The sequence below is a fragment of the Pan troglodytes genome, chromosome 20, assembly GCF_028858775.2.
Source record: "Pan troglodytes isolate AG18354 chromosome 20, NHGRI_mPanTro3-v2.0_pri, whole genome shotgun sequence".
Classification (NCBI taxonomy): domain Eukaryota; kingdom Metazoa; phylum Chordata; class Mammalia; order Primates; family Hominidae; genus Pan; species Pan troglodytes.
Genome location: NC_072418.2, coordinates 5,852,501 through 5,873,092, shown reverse-complemented (window position 1 = coordinate 5,873,092; position 20,592 = coordinate 5,852,501). Strand labels below are relative to the sequence as shown.

The 20,592-nt window shown below is 59.4% G+C and overlaps 1 protein-coding gene across 4 annotated transcripts in view; it reads right to left on the bottom strand.

Moving 5' to 3' along the window:
- Positions 1-20,592, bottom strand: part of FZR1 (fizzy and cell division cycle 20 related 1) — a 31,036-nt gene that overhangs the window by 8,754 nt on the left and 1,690 nt on the right. For 2 of the 4 annotated variants that reach the window (XM_016937046.4, XM_016937045.4), the window contains exons 2-7: positions 5,654-5,756; positions 2,748-2,873; positions 2,557-2,620; positions 2,354-2,481; positions 1,678-1,760; positions 900-1,083 (exon numbers count right to left, since the gene is read on the bottom strand). In XM_016937046.4, coding sequence (XP_016792535.1) covers positions 900-1,083; positions 1,678-1,760; positions 2,354-2,481; positions 2,557-2,620; positions 2,748-2,873; positions 5,654-5,722 — 654 coding nt within the window. In that variant the 5' untranslated portion in view covers positions 5,723-5,756. Of the gene's footprint in view, positions 1-899; positions 1,084-1,677; positions 1,761-2,353; positions 2,482-2,556; positions 2,621-2,747; positions 2,874-5,653; positions 5,757-7,599; positions 7,718-8,739; positions 9,510-20,592 lie in introns of those variants that run through there. The other 2 variants (XM_054673866.2, XM_054673865.2) reach the window with 2 other exon arrangements.

Genomic DNA, 20,592 nt, shown 5'->3' with positions numbered 1-20,592 from the left:
CCGCTCACCCATCCACTCTCTCATCCATTCTCCCATCCACTCACCCATCCACACACCCATCCACTCTCCCGTCCACTCTCCCATCCACTCATTCACTCTCTCATCACTCCAGGCCCATGGGGTCGCTGGGTTGGTCACTGCTGGGACCTGGCAAGCTCAAGCCTGCCACACACATACAGGGGAGACACACACACACAGGGGAGAGCCTGCATGGGACGAGCAGAGGATGGGAGGAAGCTGCCCAGAGCTGCACGGCTCCTGCTGCCGGGAGAGGACGCTCAAATGGTGAGGGCAGGGCCTAGAAGGGTGTGGGACACTGCTGGCAGGAGCAGCTCATAGGCTACAGGGAGGGCGCCAACCCTCGCTCTCCCGAAACTACTCGCATGGCGTTATCTCTGAAACCCCCACCCCAGCAGGCAGTGTCTGCTGCTGCCCTGCACCAGCAACCCAGTCTCCCTGTAGGGACCAGCAGGCTCCATGCGCCCAGAGGCCACTCCAGGACAGCGGCCACTCGGTGGTCATAGTGGCCCCTGGGCTCAGCCAGGCTGGGACACCTGTCTCTTCTTCTCTATAGAGCTGAACAGAGATTGTGGCTCCAGTGGGGACCCCATGCTGCCGCAGATGCCACTGCTGGCTGGGAGGCCCTGACTGGGAGGGCCATGGCTGGGAGGGTTGGGAGGGCCATGGCTGGGAGGCCCTGACTGGGAGGGCCATGGCTGGGAGGGCTGGGAGGGTAGTGGCTGGGAGGGCTGTGGCGGGGAGGCTGAGAGGCCCCAGCTAGGAGGGCCATGGCAGGCGCCTGGCTCGTACTGATGCTCCCCGGATCCCGGTGGGTACACTGAGGTCTGCTGGGAGCTAGGGAGGCCCCCATGCACATGCACACCCCACGCAGCACCCACCTGGCTGGTACAGGCGCTCCACAGGTACACGCAGGTGCCTAGCCCCACGCTGAGCACATTGAGGGACGACCAGTCCACCAGATTGAGGTAGAAGTCGTCCTGCAGCTCGGGCGCGTCCAGCACCTTGAAGGGGATCTTGGAGATCTTGCGGGTGGGTTTCCGTGGGGACCGGAGCAGCTTCTGGCTGCAGAGGCGGCCACGTGGCATCCGTGAGCCACGGCACTTGGGTCACCTCTTGCAAACGCTTGGGAAGTATCTCCTTCCCTGCCAGCCCCAGGAGCCCAGTCCGGCCCCTCCAATCACCACCACCACCACGTGATCCTAAACCCGGGGACAGCCCCACAGGCCTTCACCCTCGGGTGTCTGGCTGCCCTGGGCTCCCTTCCACAGCTGTGCTGGCTCTGCTCCCCACACCTCCTCCGGCTCTGCTCCCCACACCTCCTCCAGGCAGCCCTTCCTGACTACCCTGCCCCTTGTCTGAGGCCAACACTGCCAGGCCATGGTGTGCCCTCAGCGAGGGGATCTCTGGGCTGCTCTAGGCCTGGACTACACTTCTATTACTGACCATGGCCTCATGGGGGGCTGGGCCCCCTCCACTCTAAGGACTCTGGGGGAGGACACAGTCACAGCTCCAGGCCACTATGCCCTGGGAAGCCCCCTTCAGCCTTGCCCACCAGGACCCGCAGGGACAGGGCTGCAGAGGAAGCTGGGACCCACCTCTCTTGCTGCTGACGGGAGACAGGGAGTAGGGAGGGCTGCGGAGGAAGCTGGGACCCACCTCTTGTTGCTGACGGGAGACAGGGAGTAGGGAGACACATCGTTGCCGTCATCGGGGCTGGAGCGCTTGGTGCTGAGGGAATACTGCGGAGCGGGGGACATGCCAGCTGAGCGCACGCCCAGGCCGCAGGACCCTCAGAGCCCCCCAGCAGCCCACGCTCCTGGTACAGCTCATAGCCCTAAGGCAGGTGCTGAGACCCTGTGTGGAGCAGCTGTAAAAAGGAAGGCGCCTTCCTGGCAGGGACTGTGGACCCCCACCCCTTCCGCCCTCTCTTGAGGGACCCAAGCCAGGCTCTGTGTGATCCTGCCTTTGAGCTCCCGGATCATGTGGACAGAGTGGGGCCCTGTGGGAGGACCCAGTGCTGCCTCCTGCAGGCAGGACCCCCACCGGCTTGGGTGTTCGGGACCCCGGGTAGCATTGGTGTGGGGAGAAAAAGCCCAAGAGGCTGAGCCTGGATTCCTCCTGCACCCCCACATACCAGTTTACCTGCTAGGCCTCCAGCCTCAGATCCCAGGGCCCCTGACCTGCCTAAGGAACAGGGTCAGGGCGGGGGTGCTGAGCCGTGGCTGGGCCCGAGAACCAGGCTCGGGGAGGCAGAGCTGGTGCCCGGGAGGTGGGGGCCAGGGAGGCTGCCACTGGGAGCCACCTCCCGGGTTGGGGGGTGCCGCAGGCTTACCGTGAACAGACCCTTCTTCTCAGGCGTGGAGGGCTGCAGCCTGCGGTCCTCAGTCTGCGGGTCCTGCACCTTCTCGATGCCGGCACCCAGCAGCTCATTCTTGAGCAGGGCAGAGTAGGCCAGGCCGTCTGCGGGCACCAAGCACAGTGAGGCGGGGCAAGGCAGGGTGGGGGTCTGCAGGGCGGATGGGCTGGGACCCTAACCTTTGCCGTTGTCTGAGGTGGCGTCCTTGGCTTTCCGGTTCTGACTGGGAGACTTCTCATTCTCCTGCAGGCAGGAGAGCAGAGAGGGAGGGGTTGAGGAGCCCGCTTGTTCCCGGCCCTAGAGCAAGGAGGCTAGGAGGGGCCCTGGGCCTCCCGGGGGGGTCCCATCTCCTGCCCAGCCAGCCCCTCACGTTAATCCTGTGGAAGTTCACGCTCCAGTTGGCTCCGGCTCTGGAGGGGATGAAGCGGTCTCCGTGCTTGCTGGGCGAGGACACTGGGGAGCTGGCAGGCGTCAGGGTCCGCCGCATCTCTGTGACCTGAAGGGCATCAGCAGAGGGCTTGCTCTCAGCACCGAGAGTGCCCCCAGGCCAGCCTCTCTCAGCCTCTGGCCACTGAGCAAAGAGGGCTTTGATCTTGAAAACCCAAGGGGTGGGCCAGGCGCGGTGGCTCACGCCCGTAATCCCAGCACTTTGGGAGGCTGAGGCGGGCGGATCACGAGGTCAGGAGATCAAGACCATCCTGGCTAACACGGTGAAACCTCGTCTCTACTAAAAATACAAAAAATCAGCTGGGCGTGGTGGCAGGCGCCTGTAGTTCCAGCTACTCGGGAGGCTGAGGCAGGAGAATGGCATGAACCTGGGAGGCGGAGCTTGCAGTGAGCCAAGATTGTGCCACTGCGCTCCAGCCTGGGCGACAGAGCGAGACTCCGTCTCAAAAAAAAAAAAAAAAAAGAAAACCCAAGGAGTGGAGCCACACAGTCACTCGTGGTCACTCATGGTCAGGGATTTCTGTGCCAGAAGCCTCCGGGAGATGCCAGGCCCACGGGCAGGCTCAGCCTCCCAATGCTGCCAGGCAGGAGTGTGGAGAGGGCAGGGCCACGGGACGGGGTGGAGTGGCAGGAATGGGGGCCATGGCAGAGGGGACAGAGCCAGGGAGCACAAGACCCCAACTGCCCTCCCAACGCTGCGCGGGTGCCATGCATTCACCGTCTCTAGATGATCACAGACGCAGGCCTTGACGGCACAAGACACGCAACAGCTGTACCCAGAGCCACCTGGGAGTGTGGCCCTCATCCCCATCTCCTGCTGCCCACAACACCCGTCTAACCCTCCAACCCCATCTGACTGTCCCCGCGCCGTCTTTTTTCTATGAGGGGTCTGTTATCAGCTGACCGGTGTCCCTAAAAGGATACTGTGAAGTCCTGAGCCCCGCTACCTGGGAATGGGACTCTGATTGGACACGAGTTTCTTGCAGATGTGATTATACTCAAGAGGAAGCCATTAGGGTGGGCCCTGATTTGATGACAAGCATCCTCATAAGAAGAAAACACGGACACAGAGACACAAGCAGATGGTTCCAGGACAGATGCAGAGGCCAGAGGGACGTGGTCACAGCCACGGATAGCAGGAGCCCCCAGAAGCTGGGAGAGGCAGGAAGGGTCCTCCCCTGGAGCCTCGAGAGGAAGTGTGGCCCTGCCCACACCGTGACCTCCGACTCCGGACCCCCAGGACTGGGAGAGGTTCTGCGAGTGCTGCGTGGGCCCCGTCTGCGGCCTCTCTGGTGAAGCCCCAGGAAACACAGGCTTGCGTAGGGTCATATTCCGTCTGCTTTCACATCTCCCTGCCCCCAGCCTGTGACGCAGTCATGGCCCTGACACTTTGGAGGGTTCCAGGGCTGTCTCTCCACAGCCTGGTGCTCCGTCTGGGTCTGAAGGTGGTTCTGTGTCATAAAGTCCAGGCTGTGCTGGGTGACTGCGGGGCAGGACGGGTGTGTGGGGAGCTCTCCCAAAACTGCCAATGCCCGCTCCTCCCCCATCTCCCGTTCACACCCCGGTCTGGCTGCATCCGTGAGACTTCGAAGTGCACTGGATGGAGGGTGCTGGATCCTCACACTGCGCCCCGCCCTCCCACGCACTGCTGGGCCCGCAGGCTCCCACTGTCCTCCTGGCAGCCCCGTGAGTGCTCTGGAGACCGAGGGCCGGCACTAGGGCTGCTCCTGATGCTGGGCGCCGTGGTGCCCACATCCTCTCTGTGCACACAGATGCCCCTGTATTTATGCCTCTCTCTGAAATCCCTGAGATCGCAAAGACCCCTCTAATTCTACGCCACTTTTCTTCTGCAGTGGCCCTGTCCCTTTACCAATGGGGACCCTGCTACATCACGCACGATCCTGGATCTGCCTCCCTGGCTCTGCCCTGTGGGGGCCGCACCGCACAGGGGGAGAAGGCGGCTGTGGTGGGCTCCCGCAGGTCCCGGGACCCAGGCTTTGGGGTCTGAAGCTGAACAAAGCCTTGAAGGTGAGCCTGCCCCAGGCCTAGCCCAATGCCTGGGCACAGAGGTTGCTGGCACTGAGGGAGCTGCGATGGGACAGCCCCTCCCCAAAGGCCCATGCCCCTCAGACCCGTCTATGCAGGCCAGCCCATGGGGGAGGGACTCGGGACAATGGCAACTTCGTCTTCGAGAATGATGGCTTGGGCGTCTATCACAGGGCAGGGACTGGTGGCCGTGCAGGCTAAGCCTGATGCTATTCCAACCCAGGCTTCATGTTGTGTAGACAGCAACAGGAGTTTGGCCCCTCAGCCCCCCGCAGGAGTCGGGTGGGGAAGCAGGTGAGGGATGTGGCTGTCACACAGCAGCCACCAGCCCCGAGACCCTGTGTGGCCAGTGGCCTGCCTGGAGCCCAGGGCAAGGCAAACACGGCTGGGCTGGGGAGGCAGGGTGGAGCGCAAGGAAGGACAAAGCCAGGGCCCCCCAAATCCCACAGGGTTCCAGATGCACCTGGGGCTTGGAGACAGGAACGGGTCTCCCTAAAGGCTCTGCAGGCCACCCTGTGCCTCTGCCCATGCGGCCGCCCCAGCTCCACCACTCTGGGCCTTTTGCCTCCTCGTCCATTCAAGCCCCGCTGGGCTCTGACTATGGCCTGGGGGTGGCGGCAACCCTGACAGCCCAGGAGGCGGAGGCCCCGTGTGACCTGGGGGACTGGGACCTGAGTGGTCCGTGGGGCTTTAGTGACAGTGGGGGCACCCGAGGCTGCTGGCCAGGGCAGAGGCAGCTGGGGGAGGGGGAGCCACAGTGGTGGGCAGGGCGGGTGCACTCACGCGTGGCATCGTGTTCTCATTCTGGATGACGATCTGGCGAAGCAGGCGCCGCTCATAGTCCTGGTCCATGGCGAGGCAGGGCTCGGCCCGCGGCAAGGTTAGCCTGCAGCGGGAAGGGCAGGAGAGGTGAGTGGGGCAGGGCCGGCTGCCCGGAGACCACGGGGCTCGCCTGCACCCCCAGGCCCTGGGAGCTACAGTGACTGTGGGGTCCTCCTGGCTCCTCTGTGGGGATCTCCTGCCAGCCCTAGCCTCATCCTAGGTGAGGCTCCCCCAACCCGGGCCTCGGCTGCTGCCCACAGACCCTCCCTGCCTGTATATCCCACACCCTGTCCTCCTGCCCAGGAAAGGGGCTTTCTGCCCTGGAGGCCCCAGGAGGGAGGCGGGGGCTAGGAAGAGTCCTGGAGGTCCCGACAAGGACTCTTCCCTGAGTGTGGGCAGCCTCCATGTCCCGAGGAGCCATGGGGACCCACGTGCGTGTGCGTCTGCAAGGGGGTTCAACAAGCCACACCAGCTCTAAGGCAGTGTGCAAGAGCTGTCCACGCACAGGCCCCGGGCCGGCCACGTGGGTCCAGGCCCAGGTAGACCAAGTCACAGCTCCAGGGACATCAGCCTCCTGTGGACAAGCCACATCCGCACTCAGCTACAACCAAGGTAACATCCAGGGGCCCATGCAGAGCCCACATGGGACCAGGCTCAGCCAAACCAGGAAGGCCCCTCCAAGGGGGTGGCATTTATGTTGAGGTGTGAAGAAAAGTGGCGGTGAGGAGACCGCAAAGAACGTTCCAGAGAGAGATGCACAGCCCGAGGCAGGAAGGGGGTTTGTACAAGAATAAAGTGAAGGTCCGTGCAGGCCATGGAGACAGAAGGTAGCCTAGGAAAAACGCTCTTCCCACCAGGGCCAGCAAACCACGGCCCAAGGCCATGTGCAGGCTGCCGGTCTGTAAATACAGCGGTTCTTTTTGTAGACAGGTCTCCCTGTGTCACCCAGGCTGTAGTGCCATGGCACAATCACTGATCACTGCAGCCTCAACCTCCTGGGCTCAAGTGTGGTGGCACGCACCTGTGGTCCCAGCTACTTGGGAGGCTGAGGTGGGAGGATCGCCTGAGGCTGGGAGTTTGAGGCTGCAGTAAGCTATGATCATGCCACTACACTCCAGCCTGGGTGACAGAGCAAGACTCTGTCTCAAGAAAAAAAAAAAAAAAAGTGAAAAAATTTACCTAAAGTTTACCATCTCGACCACGTTTAAGTGTGCAGTTCTGGCCGGGCACGGTGGCTCACGCCTGTAATCCCAACAGTTCGGGAGGCCGAGGCGGGTGGATCACAAGGTCAGGAATTTGAGACCAGCCTGGCCAACGTGGTGAAACCCCGTCTCTACTAAAAATACAAAAATTAGCTGGGTGTGATGGCACATGCCTGTAATCCCAGCTACTCAGGAGGCTGAGGCAGGAGGAGCGCTTGAACCCGGGAGGTGAAGGCTGCAGTGAGCTGAGATCGTGCCACTGCACTCCTGCCTGGGTGACAGAGCGGGACTCTGTCTCAAAAAAAAAAAAAAGCGTACAGTTCAGTGGTGTTAATCACATTCCCGTGGTTGTGTAGCCACCACCACGGCCATCTCTAGAACTTTCTCAGCTTCCCAAACTGAAACTCTGTCGCCATGGAACACTCACTCCCCATCCCTCTCCCCAGTCCCTGGTGACTTCTTTGGCAGGTAAGTTCCTCAATCGTTAAACACAGAGTCTGTCAGTGATGAAAGCTTAGTACCGTTCTGCTACTAATGTTAAGTGATGATAAAGTTATGTCTACGCAAGAGAAACCCACAGTCACCACATGACCCAGCACTTCCTAGATACACACCCAGGAGAATGGGAAAGGCACAGGAACTGGTACACAAATGCTCACAGACACACAATTCACAACAGCCAAAAGACGGCAAAATCCTACATACGCATCAGGTGAGGGACGAACCAGCGCGGCCCTCCACACGCCAGAACACGACCCAGCCATGAAAAGGAGCAAGGCTCTACCCAGGCCACAGCGTGGACACGCCCTGAGGACGTTGCACCCTGTGAGAGACACCAGACACAAAAGACCTGGGAGGGCCCTGGAGGAGGCTGACTCACGGAGACCAGAAGGGCCGAGGCGACACCTGCCTTTTTAGGAAACAGACACCTGAGGCATGCACTGGCTTGCGTCACCAGGTAGGGACAGACCCATGCGGGTTTGGTGCTGCTCCTGTCATCCCAAGCACCACTCTGTCCTGAGATACTGAGGCGGTTGGCCTGATTGCCACCTCCACAGCCCCAGGTGGCCTCTGACGAGCTCCCGGCCTGGGGTTGGAGATAGGATCAACCGCAGGGCTGTTTCTTCTGCAAGAGCCCGCAGGCAGCGCTGACTGGGCCCGCAGTCAAGGGACACATGTGGTCCCTGGCTCGGCCACATGGGGCCAGTCAGGCTCTGAGGGACAAGAGCGTGCAGCCCACAGTCCTGTGGTAGTGGGTTTTCGTGGCTTATCTCATGTCCCTTCTGCAAGGCCTCATGGACGGGTGCCAGCGCCCACCGCCTGCGCAGATGAGGACACGAAGGCAGAGTGCAGGGCAGCAATGCCCAGGACCACATAGAAGGCCCAGGGTTCTCTACTTGGCTCAGCCCAAAGCACATGGGCCCAAAGGGTGGCCCACGCCGCCACAGAGCAATGGCCAGCAGCTCTCCCTCCTTCCAGCCTGCCCCCTACTGGGGCCAGGTCATGTCACCAGCCTCCTCCCCATCCCCTTCTCCCTCGCCCAGAATGGCCTCTCCCCACCCACAGTCCCCACCGGTTCTCCACAGGGCACAGCTGCCTCCCGCAGCCCCAAAGGCCCATGTGTCCCCACCACACCCGACCACTCCTGGGCCAGCACTGGCCATCCCAGGACGAGGAGAGGCCTAAGCATCTGTCCCCAGTGAAGACAGCCTCTGGGGGACAATTTCCCGAGCCTGGAGCCAGAGGGTCTATAGAGACCTGAGCCCCAGGAAAGGTGTGGGTGTGGGGCCCCCCGGGACTGATCTGCAGATGAAGGGGGATCTACACAGATCCTCCAGCACTTACAGAAAGGAAACTGCGGAGCAGAGGCCACTTGCAAAGGCAGTACTGTGGCATGAAAACCCCACCCTGGGGGCAGGGGCTCCTGGGGGAGTCTCCATCGGAAGTGCAGTGCTCAGTCCAGGCTGTGCAAAGGTGGTGCGTGCAGCCACAGAGGACGTCAGCTGTGGCCATGGTTGGGGAGGACAGCTGGAAACATCGGCTTCACAGGCAGCATTGCCCAGACAGTAGCTTGTACCCCTTGGCACACCAAAAACCAGGCAGGACCCGAACACTGAGCTTCAGAGCAGGGGTGAGGGAGCCCCTGCTCAGACTCCAAGAGTCCCAGAGCCAAGCGGCGAGGAACTTGTTCAAGTCCAGCAAATCTGAGACCAGAGGGAGGCCAGCCCTCCGCCCTCCTTGGGGTAGATCAGCCACCACCGTCGGCTCCATGCAGGTCGCCCAGCACTGGCGGCTTCACAAGCCCCATGCAGCCAGCAGGCGACTCACCACGTAGACGCGGCTGCCGCAGGGCAGAGACGATCCCGACTGCCAGGGGCGTAGGGTCCTGACCCCAGGACCTGTGCCTAGGCCACCTTGCAGGGCAGCAGGGACTCTGCAGGTGTGACTGAATGTTTCAGAGAGTGGCAGGTGTGGACGGGGCTTCCCCAGACACTTATGCTCCCCACGGTCCTGGAGGCCCTCTCTCTGCCCAGCCTCGCATGGGGTGCCCTGCCCTCTCTCCTCTCTGTGCCCCCACGGCCCCTGACTTCTGACAGCCCCATCCTGTGTTGGATGTGGTGGGGAGGGTCATTCATTGACCAACACACATGAACAGAGCCCTCCCAATGACAGGGCCACAGCCCCACCCACCCACTGGAGTGAGCTCCCTACCAGCGGAGGTAGTGGAAGAAAATCAAGCTGGTGGAGAAGCATTCCAGGTGGTGGCATGTGCTGCCAGGAAACACTTTTTTTTATGGAGACAGGGTCTCTCGCTCTGTCGCCCAGGCTGGAATGCAGTAGTTTGATCATGGTTCACTGCAGCCTCCACCTCCTGGGCTCCAGCTATCTTCCTACCTCAGCCTTCTGAGTAGCCAGGACCAGAGACACGCACCACCATGCCTGCTAAAGGAAGTACATTTGTAAAAGTGGCCCCCAACAACTAGCTGCCAAAGTAAAAGCAAGATGGACAACGGCACCAGCAGACTTCAAATCCCAGCACAGGACAGTCTCCCCAAGACCTGGCACCTCGCAGAGGGACCCATGGGCACGGGAGCGTGGGCACAAGCGGAACGGCTCCAGGACTGCATTCCATGCCAGCACTGCCCCTGCTCCAGATCTGACTTTGCAGGTGGGGCCCAGCCCTTCCCGTGTCCTGGTGGGAGCCTTTGTGGCTTCTGTACCTTCAGCACCCTTGGCCAGGCCTTCTCCAACAATGGAAAAACTTTGTAATGCAAATCTTACTCGTTAAAGAACTTAGCTGCCAGGCACAGCAGGAGGATACCAGGAGTTTGAGATCAGCCAACATGGCGAGACCCCGTTTCTACAAAAAATACAAACAGAGGCACTGTGGGGGGCTGAGGTGGACAGATCACCTGAGCTTAGGAGTTCGACACCAGCCTGGCCAACATGGTGAAACCTCGTCTCTACTAAAAAATAAAAATTAGCTGGGCATGGTGGCATATGCTTGTAATCCCAGCTACTAGGGAGGCTGAGGCAGGTGAATCACTTGAACCTGGAAGGCGGAGGTTGCAGTGAGCAGAGATCGTGCCACTGCACTCCAGCCTGGGTGACACAGTGAGACTCTGTCTCAAAAAAAAAAAAAAAAAAAAAAAAAAAATAGAAACAGTTAGCTGGGTGTGGTGGCATACATCTGTAAGTCCCAGGACTCAGGAGGCTGAGGTGGAGGCTGCAGTGAGCTGAGATCGCACCACTGCACTCCAGCCTGGGCAACAGTGCAAGACACTGTCTCAGGAAAAAAAAAAAAAAAAGGAACTTTGTTTAGTTACAAATCACAGCATTTCAGATGACCCTTTTATGTTTATCTTGTTTCACACAGAGACCTTGGTGATGCAATTCATTTCCAGAGACCTAAGTGTGGACAAACAGGAGCGCCCTGGAGTTTTTATCTTTTTAAAATTTTTATTCATTTATTTTTCTCAGATAGAGTCTCACTCTTTTTGCCCAGGCTGGAGTGCAATGGTGCAATCTCGGCACACTGCAACCTCTGCCTCCCGGGTTCAAGCAATTCTCCTGCCTCAGCTTCTCAAGTAGCTGGGATTACAGGCACTCACCACCACACCCAGCTATTTTTTTGTATTTTTAGTAGAGAGGGGGTTTCATCATGTTGCTCAGGCTAGTCTTGAACTCCTGACCTCAGGTGATCCACCCGCCTCAGCTTCCCAAAGTGCTGGGATTACAGGTGTGAGCCACAGCGCCCAGCCAGGATTTTTATTTTTGAGACCGGGTCTCACTCTGTCACCTAGGCTGGAGAGCAGTGGTGCAATTATGGCTTACTGCAGCCTTTGCCTCCTAGGCTCAAGTGATCCTCCTGCCTCAGCCTCTGGAGGAGCTGGGACCACAGGTGTACTCCACCAGACCCAGCCACTTTTTGTATTTTTTGTAGAGATGGAGGCTTCCCATGTTGCCCAGGCTGGTCTCGAACTTCTGGGCTCAAGCAATCTGCCTGCCTCTGCCTCCCAGAGTGCTGGGGTTACAGGTGTGAGCCACCGTGCCCAGCTGGCATTTTTCCAGAATGAGAGAATGTAAACAAGTGTCACTGGCAGCAGCGGTGGTAACCGCGTGCACTGAGGCACTTGCTGGCAGAGTCTGGTTGTGATTGGCTAAATATCATCCCCCACTTCCCCAGAACACTGATGCTGCCCTGAAGTCAGCACTGAAAGCAAATACACCGGGCGCCAGCTGCAGCTGCACACGGCCCCTGGCACACATCGCTGCCCAGCAGCACATGGCTGCACCTGACAAGCCCTCCGGGGCAACAGAGACGCTGTGAGCCAATGGCCCAAACATTGCCAGGTGGGCAGCAGCTGTCAGTCTACTGGCCACACAACTCACTCAACGCTGCCCAAGGCTGATGGGCAAAACCACAGGGCCCAGGCCTGCCCAGCAGCCTGAGACCCAGCTCCTGTCTGTCCCTGCAGTGAGGGCAGGGGTGCACAAGACAGGTGTGCAGACTGTCTTCCCACCTCCGAGATCTGGAGGGTCCTGTATCCCGGGCCTGGGGCCTCCCGGGGCACCTCACCTGGACACTTGCCCGGTGCTGCTAGCAGTGCTCAGCTCAGCTCCGGGACCCCCAGCGACCCCTCTAAGCCCCTCGCTCAGCTGCGCTGCAGGAAGAACAAAATCCAGGAGCCATAAGAGGCATGGCTGTGGAATTCAACACTGGGAAAATTGGGAGTCCGCAGGGCAGACACACCACCAACACAGTTAAAAAACAGATGACAAACTGAGGGAAACACCTGCCACCCACAGGAGAGCCCAAAGTAGCAAAGGACACCAACAAACCGCACTGGGAAAGGACCAGTCCTCCCTCACAGTCAGGAGCTGCCAATCCAACCGAGGACACCACCCTCCCGCCCGTCAGACGGTGGGGGAGGCTGTGGGCTGGGGGACTCGGCCTCACCATCCCAGGCGTGGGGAGAGACAGCCACACGCACTCATGGTTGGCAGAAGCTGCAAACTGCTACGGCTTCAAAGGAAGGCAATTTGGCAACTGCTTCCAAAATTTAAAAAATGCACATCCTCTGTGATGTGGTATTTCTACTTCTAAGAATTTATCCTTAGAAACTCCGCATGCATGTGTGCAGAGATGGAGTCACTGCGGCAGCTCGTCAGAGTGGAAGACGCAAGAGGCCATCGGACAGGGGGCGGAAGAGGCTGTGAGACCCACTGCACAGAAAAATGGCCATGCAGAGCACACTGCTCCCAGAAGGTTCGAAAAGCGGCTGGTCATGGGGTGGGTGGGGAGAGGAAGGAGAGGACGAGGATCGGGGAGGAAAGAAGCCTTATTTCTTCTCCTGGCACCTCGTTTTGTACTTCTTGAATTCTTTTTTTTTTTTTTAGAGACGGAGTCTGGCTCTGTCACCCAGGCTGGACTGCAGTGGTGCGATCTCTGCTCACTGCAAGCTCCGCCTCCTGGTTCACACCATTCTCCTGCCTCAGCCTCCAGAGTAGCTGGGACTACAGGGGCCCGCCACTGTAGTGCCTAATTTTTTGTATTTTTAGTAGAGACGGGGTTTCACAGTGTTAGCCAGGATGGTTTCGATCTCCTGACCTTGTGATCCGCCCGCCTCGGCCTCCCAAAGTGCTGGGATTACAAGCGTGAGCCACCGCGCCCGGCCTGTACTTCTAGAATTCTGTATCACGTGAACTGTGAGGTATTCAAAAAAACAAACCACGGGCAGAGATGGGCCAGGTGGGCTCTGGATGAGACCGGGCACCACCACATTCTCACTCCTTTGCTGGATGCTCGGAAGGTTTCATCGTAAAAGGTTAGAGTAGAGAGAAATCAGGATCTTAAGCTGCTGTTAAGTAATTCCTGAGCACAGACAATGTGTGTGGCCGTGCGGAAAGGCTCAGACCGGATCGAGGGAGTTTAGCAGCAACCTGGACCCTCGCTGCAAATCAGCAGTGAATCAGTGAATGACTCGTGCTCCGCCAGGCCCTGCAGAGGTTCTTGTCCCTGGCCCAGGGGTGCCTAGTGGGGATGCTGCTGTGGCTCTGCCTGTGTGGCCGACACCCGCAGCTTGGTTGCCCTGGTCTGGGTGGTGAACCCGGGCCCTGGGCCACCGGGCTTCCTGCTGCCCCATCCCCTTGGCAGGGCACTGCCCTGTGGGTCCTGCAAACCCACTGGGCCAGCTCATAGGGAAGGTCCACCTTCCACCCCCTGGGCCCCAGAATGAAGAGCCAGGAGGCCTCCTTCTGCCACTGCCCCGGGCAAGCCTTCAGTCTCGAGCTTCTTCCTGTTCCCCTGGGAAATGGGCATGACCCAGTCACCTGACAAAACAGTGACAGGGCCCCCGTACAGAGGGAGACGCCCTGGGATAAATACGTGGAAAAAAATGGAGTCGGCCCCTGCTCACACCAGACACCAGAATAAGCCTCCGATGGGGCAGACAGCACAAACCAGGGGGACTCCAGCTCCTGAGATTCACCTCCTCTCTCCCTCCCACTCAGGGTATGGATTTCAATGTGTGCAGCCTCCTGGGACCTCAGCAGGGCAGAGGATCATGGGACGCAGAGTCTCTTGGGGGTCCATGGAATCCCATAACCCAGGGGGTCTTAACCAGGGTGATTCTGCCCCCAGGGTATGATATATGGTGATGTCTGGGGACATCTGTGGTTGTCATGACTGGGGGTGCCCCTGGCGTGGAGTGGGTGGAGGCCAGGGACGCTGCTCAGCACCCTGTAGTGCCCAGGACGGCCGCACCCCAGAGAATGATCCGGCCCCAATGTCCACAGGGTGCAAGGGCAGAGACCCTGCTCTCGGGCAAAACCAGGGAAGTGACTTGAATGAGCGAGACCTGCAGAGTGTGGCCAGGCATCCCCAGCCCCATCCCCACTGCACCAGTGGGGAGAGGAGGAAAGGGAGCCGATGAGGCACTGTTTGTGGGGGCCAATGACACGGCAAGATTTGTCTCCAGGCTCGACTTTGAGGTGTCCCTGAGTGGGGACGCAAAGCGTGAGGGGCTGTCTGCCGTGTAGACAGGGCCTGGGAACAGCACCAGTGCAAAGCCCCCAAGGTCTCCCCTGGTGCTGGATCTTCCTCAGGAACACAGCACTCTGGTTCCTGGAGGCTCAGCCAAGCTCCTACTCCTGCAACGCCTTGCTTGGCTGGGAAAACTGGTCCCCACCGTTTTCATATTTTTTTTAGGCTCTTTAACGGACAAAAGGAATTGAAACATCCCAATGACAGATCTTTTATGACTCATGTGTTGAGGCTGACTATGGTCTGGACGTGCCACCTATGGTATACACCAGGGCGTCCCCCAACCCTGGCCCAGTGGACACTGGGGCAGGACCGCCTTGGGTAAGGGTAACTCCAGCCTGCAGGTGAGGCGGCACTTGCTACCCACAGGGGACGTGGAGCAGGTAAGGGAGGAGGGAACACCGACCAGAGCCTCATGGGTGCCGCCACATCCCGTGCGGGCTCCTGGCCCAGGGGCAGAGCATCAGAACACACATGGGGCTAGGACAGAGGCAAACCTTGCCCGTGCCCACCGGCTGGCACAGCTGGAAGCACTCAGTGTGCTTGACTGAATGTCCTTGGGACAGCAGGCGGGCAGGCGCCATTGCATCTTGGGGCCTGGGACAGCACCCTCTGCTCAAGGTCCCCATGCAGTTGGTGAGGGTAGAGCTGGGACGTGAATCCAGCCAGTCTGGGTCTGGCTCTGTGCCCACTCCCTGGCCCTTGCCCCAGGAGGCGAAGTGTCCTAGACTCAGCACTCGGCCCAGCCCTGCCCACGGGGAAGCTGCAAGGCACTGCCTCCTGCTGGAGTCTCCGCAGAGTGGTTCCAGCAGGAGGCCTCCGACTAAGGATCACTGGATGGTGGTGACAGAGCTCGGGGGTGGGCCGGGACACAGCCCCTCACAGGTCCCGACCCCTGCAAAGTTGCTGGATGGCAGTGACAGAGCCAGGGGGTGGGCTGGCTAACAGCCCTCACAGGTCCCAACCCCTGCAAAGTTGCAAAGTGCGCCTGCCTGAGGGGTCCCAGGTGTCCCCAGACCACCTGTGAGGCCCTGGCCCAGGTGCCCTCCCAGAGAGCCCCCTCCTCATGTGAAAGGCAAGGGACTGTGCTGGGTGCCTGGGCGTGATGTCCAGCCATCCTCTGCGGGGCTGGGGAGAAGCACCAGATAAGAAAGACCCCCCCACAGAAAAATGGGGGGTCACCCAGCTATCCGCTGTCTGCTCTCACTGGATCTGGGAGTTTCTGGGGAGGTTTGCCTCCTGCCCTGCGCCCAGGAGTGTCATTTATGAAGCACAGCTTCACAAGCGTCACCTCATCCCACTAATCTCATTCCCAGCCACTCCTCAGAGGAGGAATCTAGATGGCTCTCTCGGGTCACATTTGGATGTCCTCGGTGTCATGATGCGATTAAGGGGGCAGCCGTGCCAGCTGCATAGATGGCCTTGTCAGAGCACGTGAGCCCCCCACCAGCACCACCCCACCCAGCACACGCGGCCCTCAGCCCTGCAGCTCCAGGGACCCAAGGCGGGCGAAGCACCCAGACACCCTTATCGCCAACCCTCCTTGTGCCCTCCCATGAAAGTAAACCAAGTCCCATGAAAAGGTTCTAGCAGGGTCCATCAGAAAGAGTGTGGGCTTTCGACGGGATCAGCCCAGGCTGAGTCCCAGCTTCAACCCTTCCTGGCCACGAAGCTTTGGGCAACTTCACCTCTTGGGACATCAGTTTCTTCATCAGTTAAGCAGGGACAACACTGCCTGCCTAGGAAGCTGTGAAATCAGGCATGAGGTCTACGAGGCAGCAGGCACCCGGCATGACCCAGAGAAGGTGCTTGGTGAGAGCTGGCTGGGCCCAGGACTCATGACAGGTGCACGCACGGCCCCGGAGGTGCTCAGTGGATGCTGGCTGGGCCCGGGACTCATGACAGGGGTACGCAGGTCCCCAGACTGCTCCCTGCTCCTTCGTCCTTGGGCATGGCGGTGCCTTGGCAGCCAGGATGCTGCCCCAGTGACCTCCTGTCCACAGACCATGACACTTATCTCCTCCCATGCTGTCCCCATCAGTCTCAGAGAGGAGAGAGGACGTCAGAGAAATGGGGCTCCCGGGGCAGGTGGCCGTGGTTGCAGGGGTGGACTGACACAGGGGAGAGGTGGACTCTGGACCAGAACCAGAGCCGGGGCCTAGCGGAGAGACCGCTGAGGCACAGAGATCTCTGCAGGGAGCAACCCCCACCTGCAGAAGAACAAGCTGAGCTGGCGGCCTCTGACCTCTACAAACGCAAAGACACAGCCAAGAGTAGCCAAGTAAAAAAGGGTGGGGCCCAGACCCTTGGCAGGGGACAGCGTGCCTTCCAGGGTGCCCGTGTGAGCCATGGCGAGGCGAGTTACTGTTGGAGGCCGGTGCCTGGGCCCCGGGAATACACCCCGTGCACGTCATTCATTCATTTACTCACGCCGCCACCTGCCAGCCAACGCCTCCCCACCAACCAGCCATGTGCCATGTGGGTTCTAGGTGCTGACCCAGGTGCCGCAAAGCAGAGCCAAGCTGCTGCCCCCACTGGGTGTGCAGCCTATTTTTCTTTTCTTGTTTTTAAAATATAGAGATGGGGGTCAGGGTCTCCCTATGTTGCCCGGGCTGGTTTCGAACTCCTGGGCTCAAGCAATCCTCCTGCTGAGGCCTCCCAAAGTGCTGGGATTCCAGGCGTGAGCCTCTGTACCCAGCCGGCAGGCAGTCTAGAGTGAACAGCAGTCTAGAGTGGATGAGAAGCATCCCCAGGGTCTACTCGGCCAGCAGCTCTCACCCTCTTCCCTGTGTGGGGGGCAGCTCCCACCTCCAGCCCACTCCGGTGAGAATTGCTCTCCACACTTCCAAATGGTGCTGCAGATAAAAGACCCGAGGTTTCTCATCTCCAGCCTCCTGGTACCACCGAGTACCCACAGCCCTGTCTGACTTGACGACACCTTCAGACCTAAAAGACACCTGGGTCTGCGGCAGCACAAAAGGCTGCAGTGCCTCACGTGAGGAGGAAGGCAGCGTGGCACCACGCCTGTGGTCTCTCAGGATCAGATGGAGCGCCATCAGGTTCCCGAGGCCCGCACATCTCTGCATCTCTGTCTGTGTCATGCAGCTCCCACCCACGGGTCCCAGGCGAGGTGAGGTGGTAGCAATAGAAACCCAGTCCGGGGAGTTCACGGCGGGGGCCCCAACCTCAGCGCTGCGGACATTTGGGCTGGAACGCTGTCTATGGCGGGGAGTCCTGGGCTCTGCGGGGCGCTGAGCAGCATCACTGGCCTCCACTCACTCCATGCCAGGAGCGCCCCCCAGCTGTGACAATGCACAGATGTCCCGAGGTGTTGCCCAGTGCCTGTGGGGGCGGAGTCACCCAGGTGGGGAATGCATGGATGAGGAGGATCCTGAGGGGGATCCTTAAGTGGAAGAGTTGCTCTCCAGGGCAAACAGACCAGCACTGGCCTCCCACACTCCTCAGCCCTCCGGTGAAAGCAGACAGATGCCCACTGCCCACCCTCTCTCTGCTCCCATCATCCTTCCACCACCGACCCAGTGGCCTGCAGGCTGGTGGGGATGAGAATATAGAGGTTCCCAGGCCAAATCTGATCTGGGAGAGAGGAAGATTCACAACAGAAGGGAATGTGTGCAAAACAGCACAGGAATCTGAACGGCCTGCCGCTCTCCAGAACCCAGCAGTGTGGCCGGGCATGCTGGCTCCGCCGGTAATCCCAGAACTTTGGGAGGCCAGGGCAGGAGGATCACTTGAGCCCAGGAGTTCAAGACCAGCCTGAGCAACATGGTAAAACCCCGTCTCTACAGAAAATACAAACATTAGCCAGGTATGGTGGCGCGCCTGGAGTCCCAGCTACTCGGGAGACTGAGGTGGGCAGATTACCTGAGGCTGGAAGGTCGAGGCTGCAGTGAGTTGTGATTGCGCCACTGCACTCCAGCCTAGGTAACAAAGTGAGACTCTATCTCAAAAAGAAAAAAGAAAAAAATCAGAACCGTGCAGCAATTTGGGAAGTCTGGGGTGGAAGGGACATGCTGGGGGCAGGAGGACAAGGTGGAAAGGTTGGAAAGCAGGTCTCTAGAGCTGGGCTCACGGTGGTTGCATGGGGGTGACACCATCAGACACGATCAGCCGGCGAGCGGAGGCACCAGCGCCTCAGTCACAGAGCAACAAGGACGGTCGCCACACAACCACCAGCGCCTGCCTCTTCGCAGCAGCTCAACTCACAACAGGCAGACACTGGAAACAGCACCAACGTCCACTGAATAAGGAGACGCACAAAACCCGGGGCCTCCACATCACAGAACATGACTCAGCCACGAAAAAGAGCAGGGCTCTGACTCAGGCCACAGCCTAGACGCACCTTGAGGACATCACACTCAGTGAGAGATGCCAGACACAAAAGGCCACACAATGTGGGATTCCATTTCTATGAAATGTCCGGGACAGGCCCAGCCACAGAGGCAGGGGAGACAGGTGGTGGCGGCTGATGGGGTCAAGGCTGGTTTCTTCCTGAGGGAATGAGAATGCTCTAGGATTGGGCAGAGGTGATGGCGACCCGAGCCTGTGAACATATAAAAACCAGGGAACTGCACGCTCTAAAGCAGTGAATCGTGCGGCAGGAGAAGCGTATCCAAATAAAGCTACTACGAGCAAAAATTAAATAAAGAAAGAAGGGCCAGTGAAGAAGCCTGAAGGAAGAACCAGACGGAGTAGGAAGCCAAGAGAGAGTGGGGGTGTTCACCGTTGTGGGGGCGGTGTGTCATTCGTGGTCAGTGGCGGCTGAGTGACTGAATGAGGCGCGGCCAGGCAGGCTGCTTGTGTGCCCCTCATCCCATCCATGAATGAGGACACTGAGGCAGAGGAAGGCAGTCACCTGCCAACGCACACAGGGACCTAGGGCCACTGGGGACATGAACGTCCCTGGACGAGAACATAAGTGGCCCAGGAAGGGGCTCTGGCTCTGTGCTGAGTCCAGTGGCTGGGAAGAACAGTGACATGTGGGCAAGGCAGTGACAGGCGGAGTTGACGAGCAGGTCACTGGTGACCACAGGGAGGTGTCGGGGGCAGAAGAGAGATGAGGTCAAACACTCCCTTTCCTGCTGGTAGGTGCCCAGGTCCCTGTGGCAGTGCCAACAGGGGGCCCGCTGTGGGCAAGCACACAGCCCAGGGCACTGAGCAGGCCGGAGGTGGAGCGGGGACCAGGCAGGCACACTCACTGCCCTCACGGGGCTCACAGTCCAGACATTGGGGACAGGCTGCTTTCTGTACTGGGCCGTCCTGGGCACAGTGGGGCACTGAGCAGCATGCCTGGCTCAAATACTGCCAAATGTCCCCTGGGGACAGAATTGGGCAGTGGAGAGCTTTGCGCCAGGAGAAAGGAGTGACAGCGCTGAGTTCCTAGAAGACCAAGCCCCTGGATCTCACCTCTGCCTGGAGCCCCCGGGAGCGGCCCTACACACACAGACTTTCCATCCTCTCCCCTCTAAATGACACCAAGCAAAAGGTCCTCAGAACCAATTCCATTCTGGGACTCCCAAACCCAGAAGTTCTCAGTCTACAAAACCCCTCTACCAGAAACCCCATTAAACACTAAGTGGTTTGAAAATCAATGTAAGGCCGAGCGCGGTGGCACACGCCTGTAATCACAGCACTTTGGGAGGCCGAGGCGGGCAGATCGCCTGAGGTCAGGAGTTGGAGACCAGCCTGGCCAACATGGTGAAAACCTGTCTCTACTTAAAATACAAAAATAGCCGGGCGTGGTGCGCACACCTGTAACCCCAGCTACTCAGGAGGCTGAGGCAGGAGAATCACTTGAACCTGGGAGGCAGAGGTTGCAGTGAGTCGAGATCGCGCCACTGGACTTCAGCCCAGAGCGAAACTCCATCTCAAAAAAAAAAAAAAAAAAAAAAAGAAAATCAATGTAGCCCCACCTTGAAGACCAATCCGGCTTGTCTGTTTCTAGAAACTCCTCCTCCAAACCCCAAACCCCCACCCCAACCCCTACCCCTACCCCCACCACTGCCTGCAGCCAGGGCACAGGTTCTGAAATTTGACCTGGGAAGCAAGTCACAGGGGCAAACTGGCGGGTACCACCTTGCCAAGATACCCCTCCCCAGTAAAGCACCGGGCTTGCCTTTGAGTAAGTGTCTGCT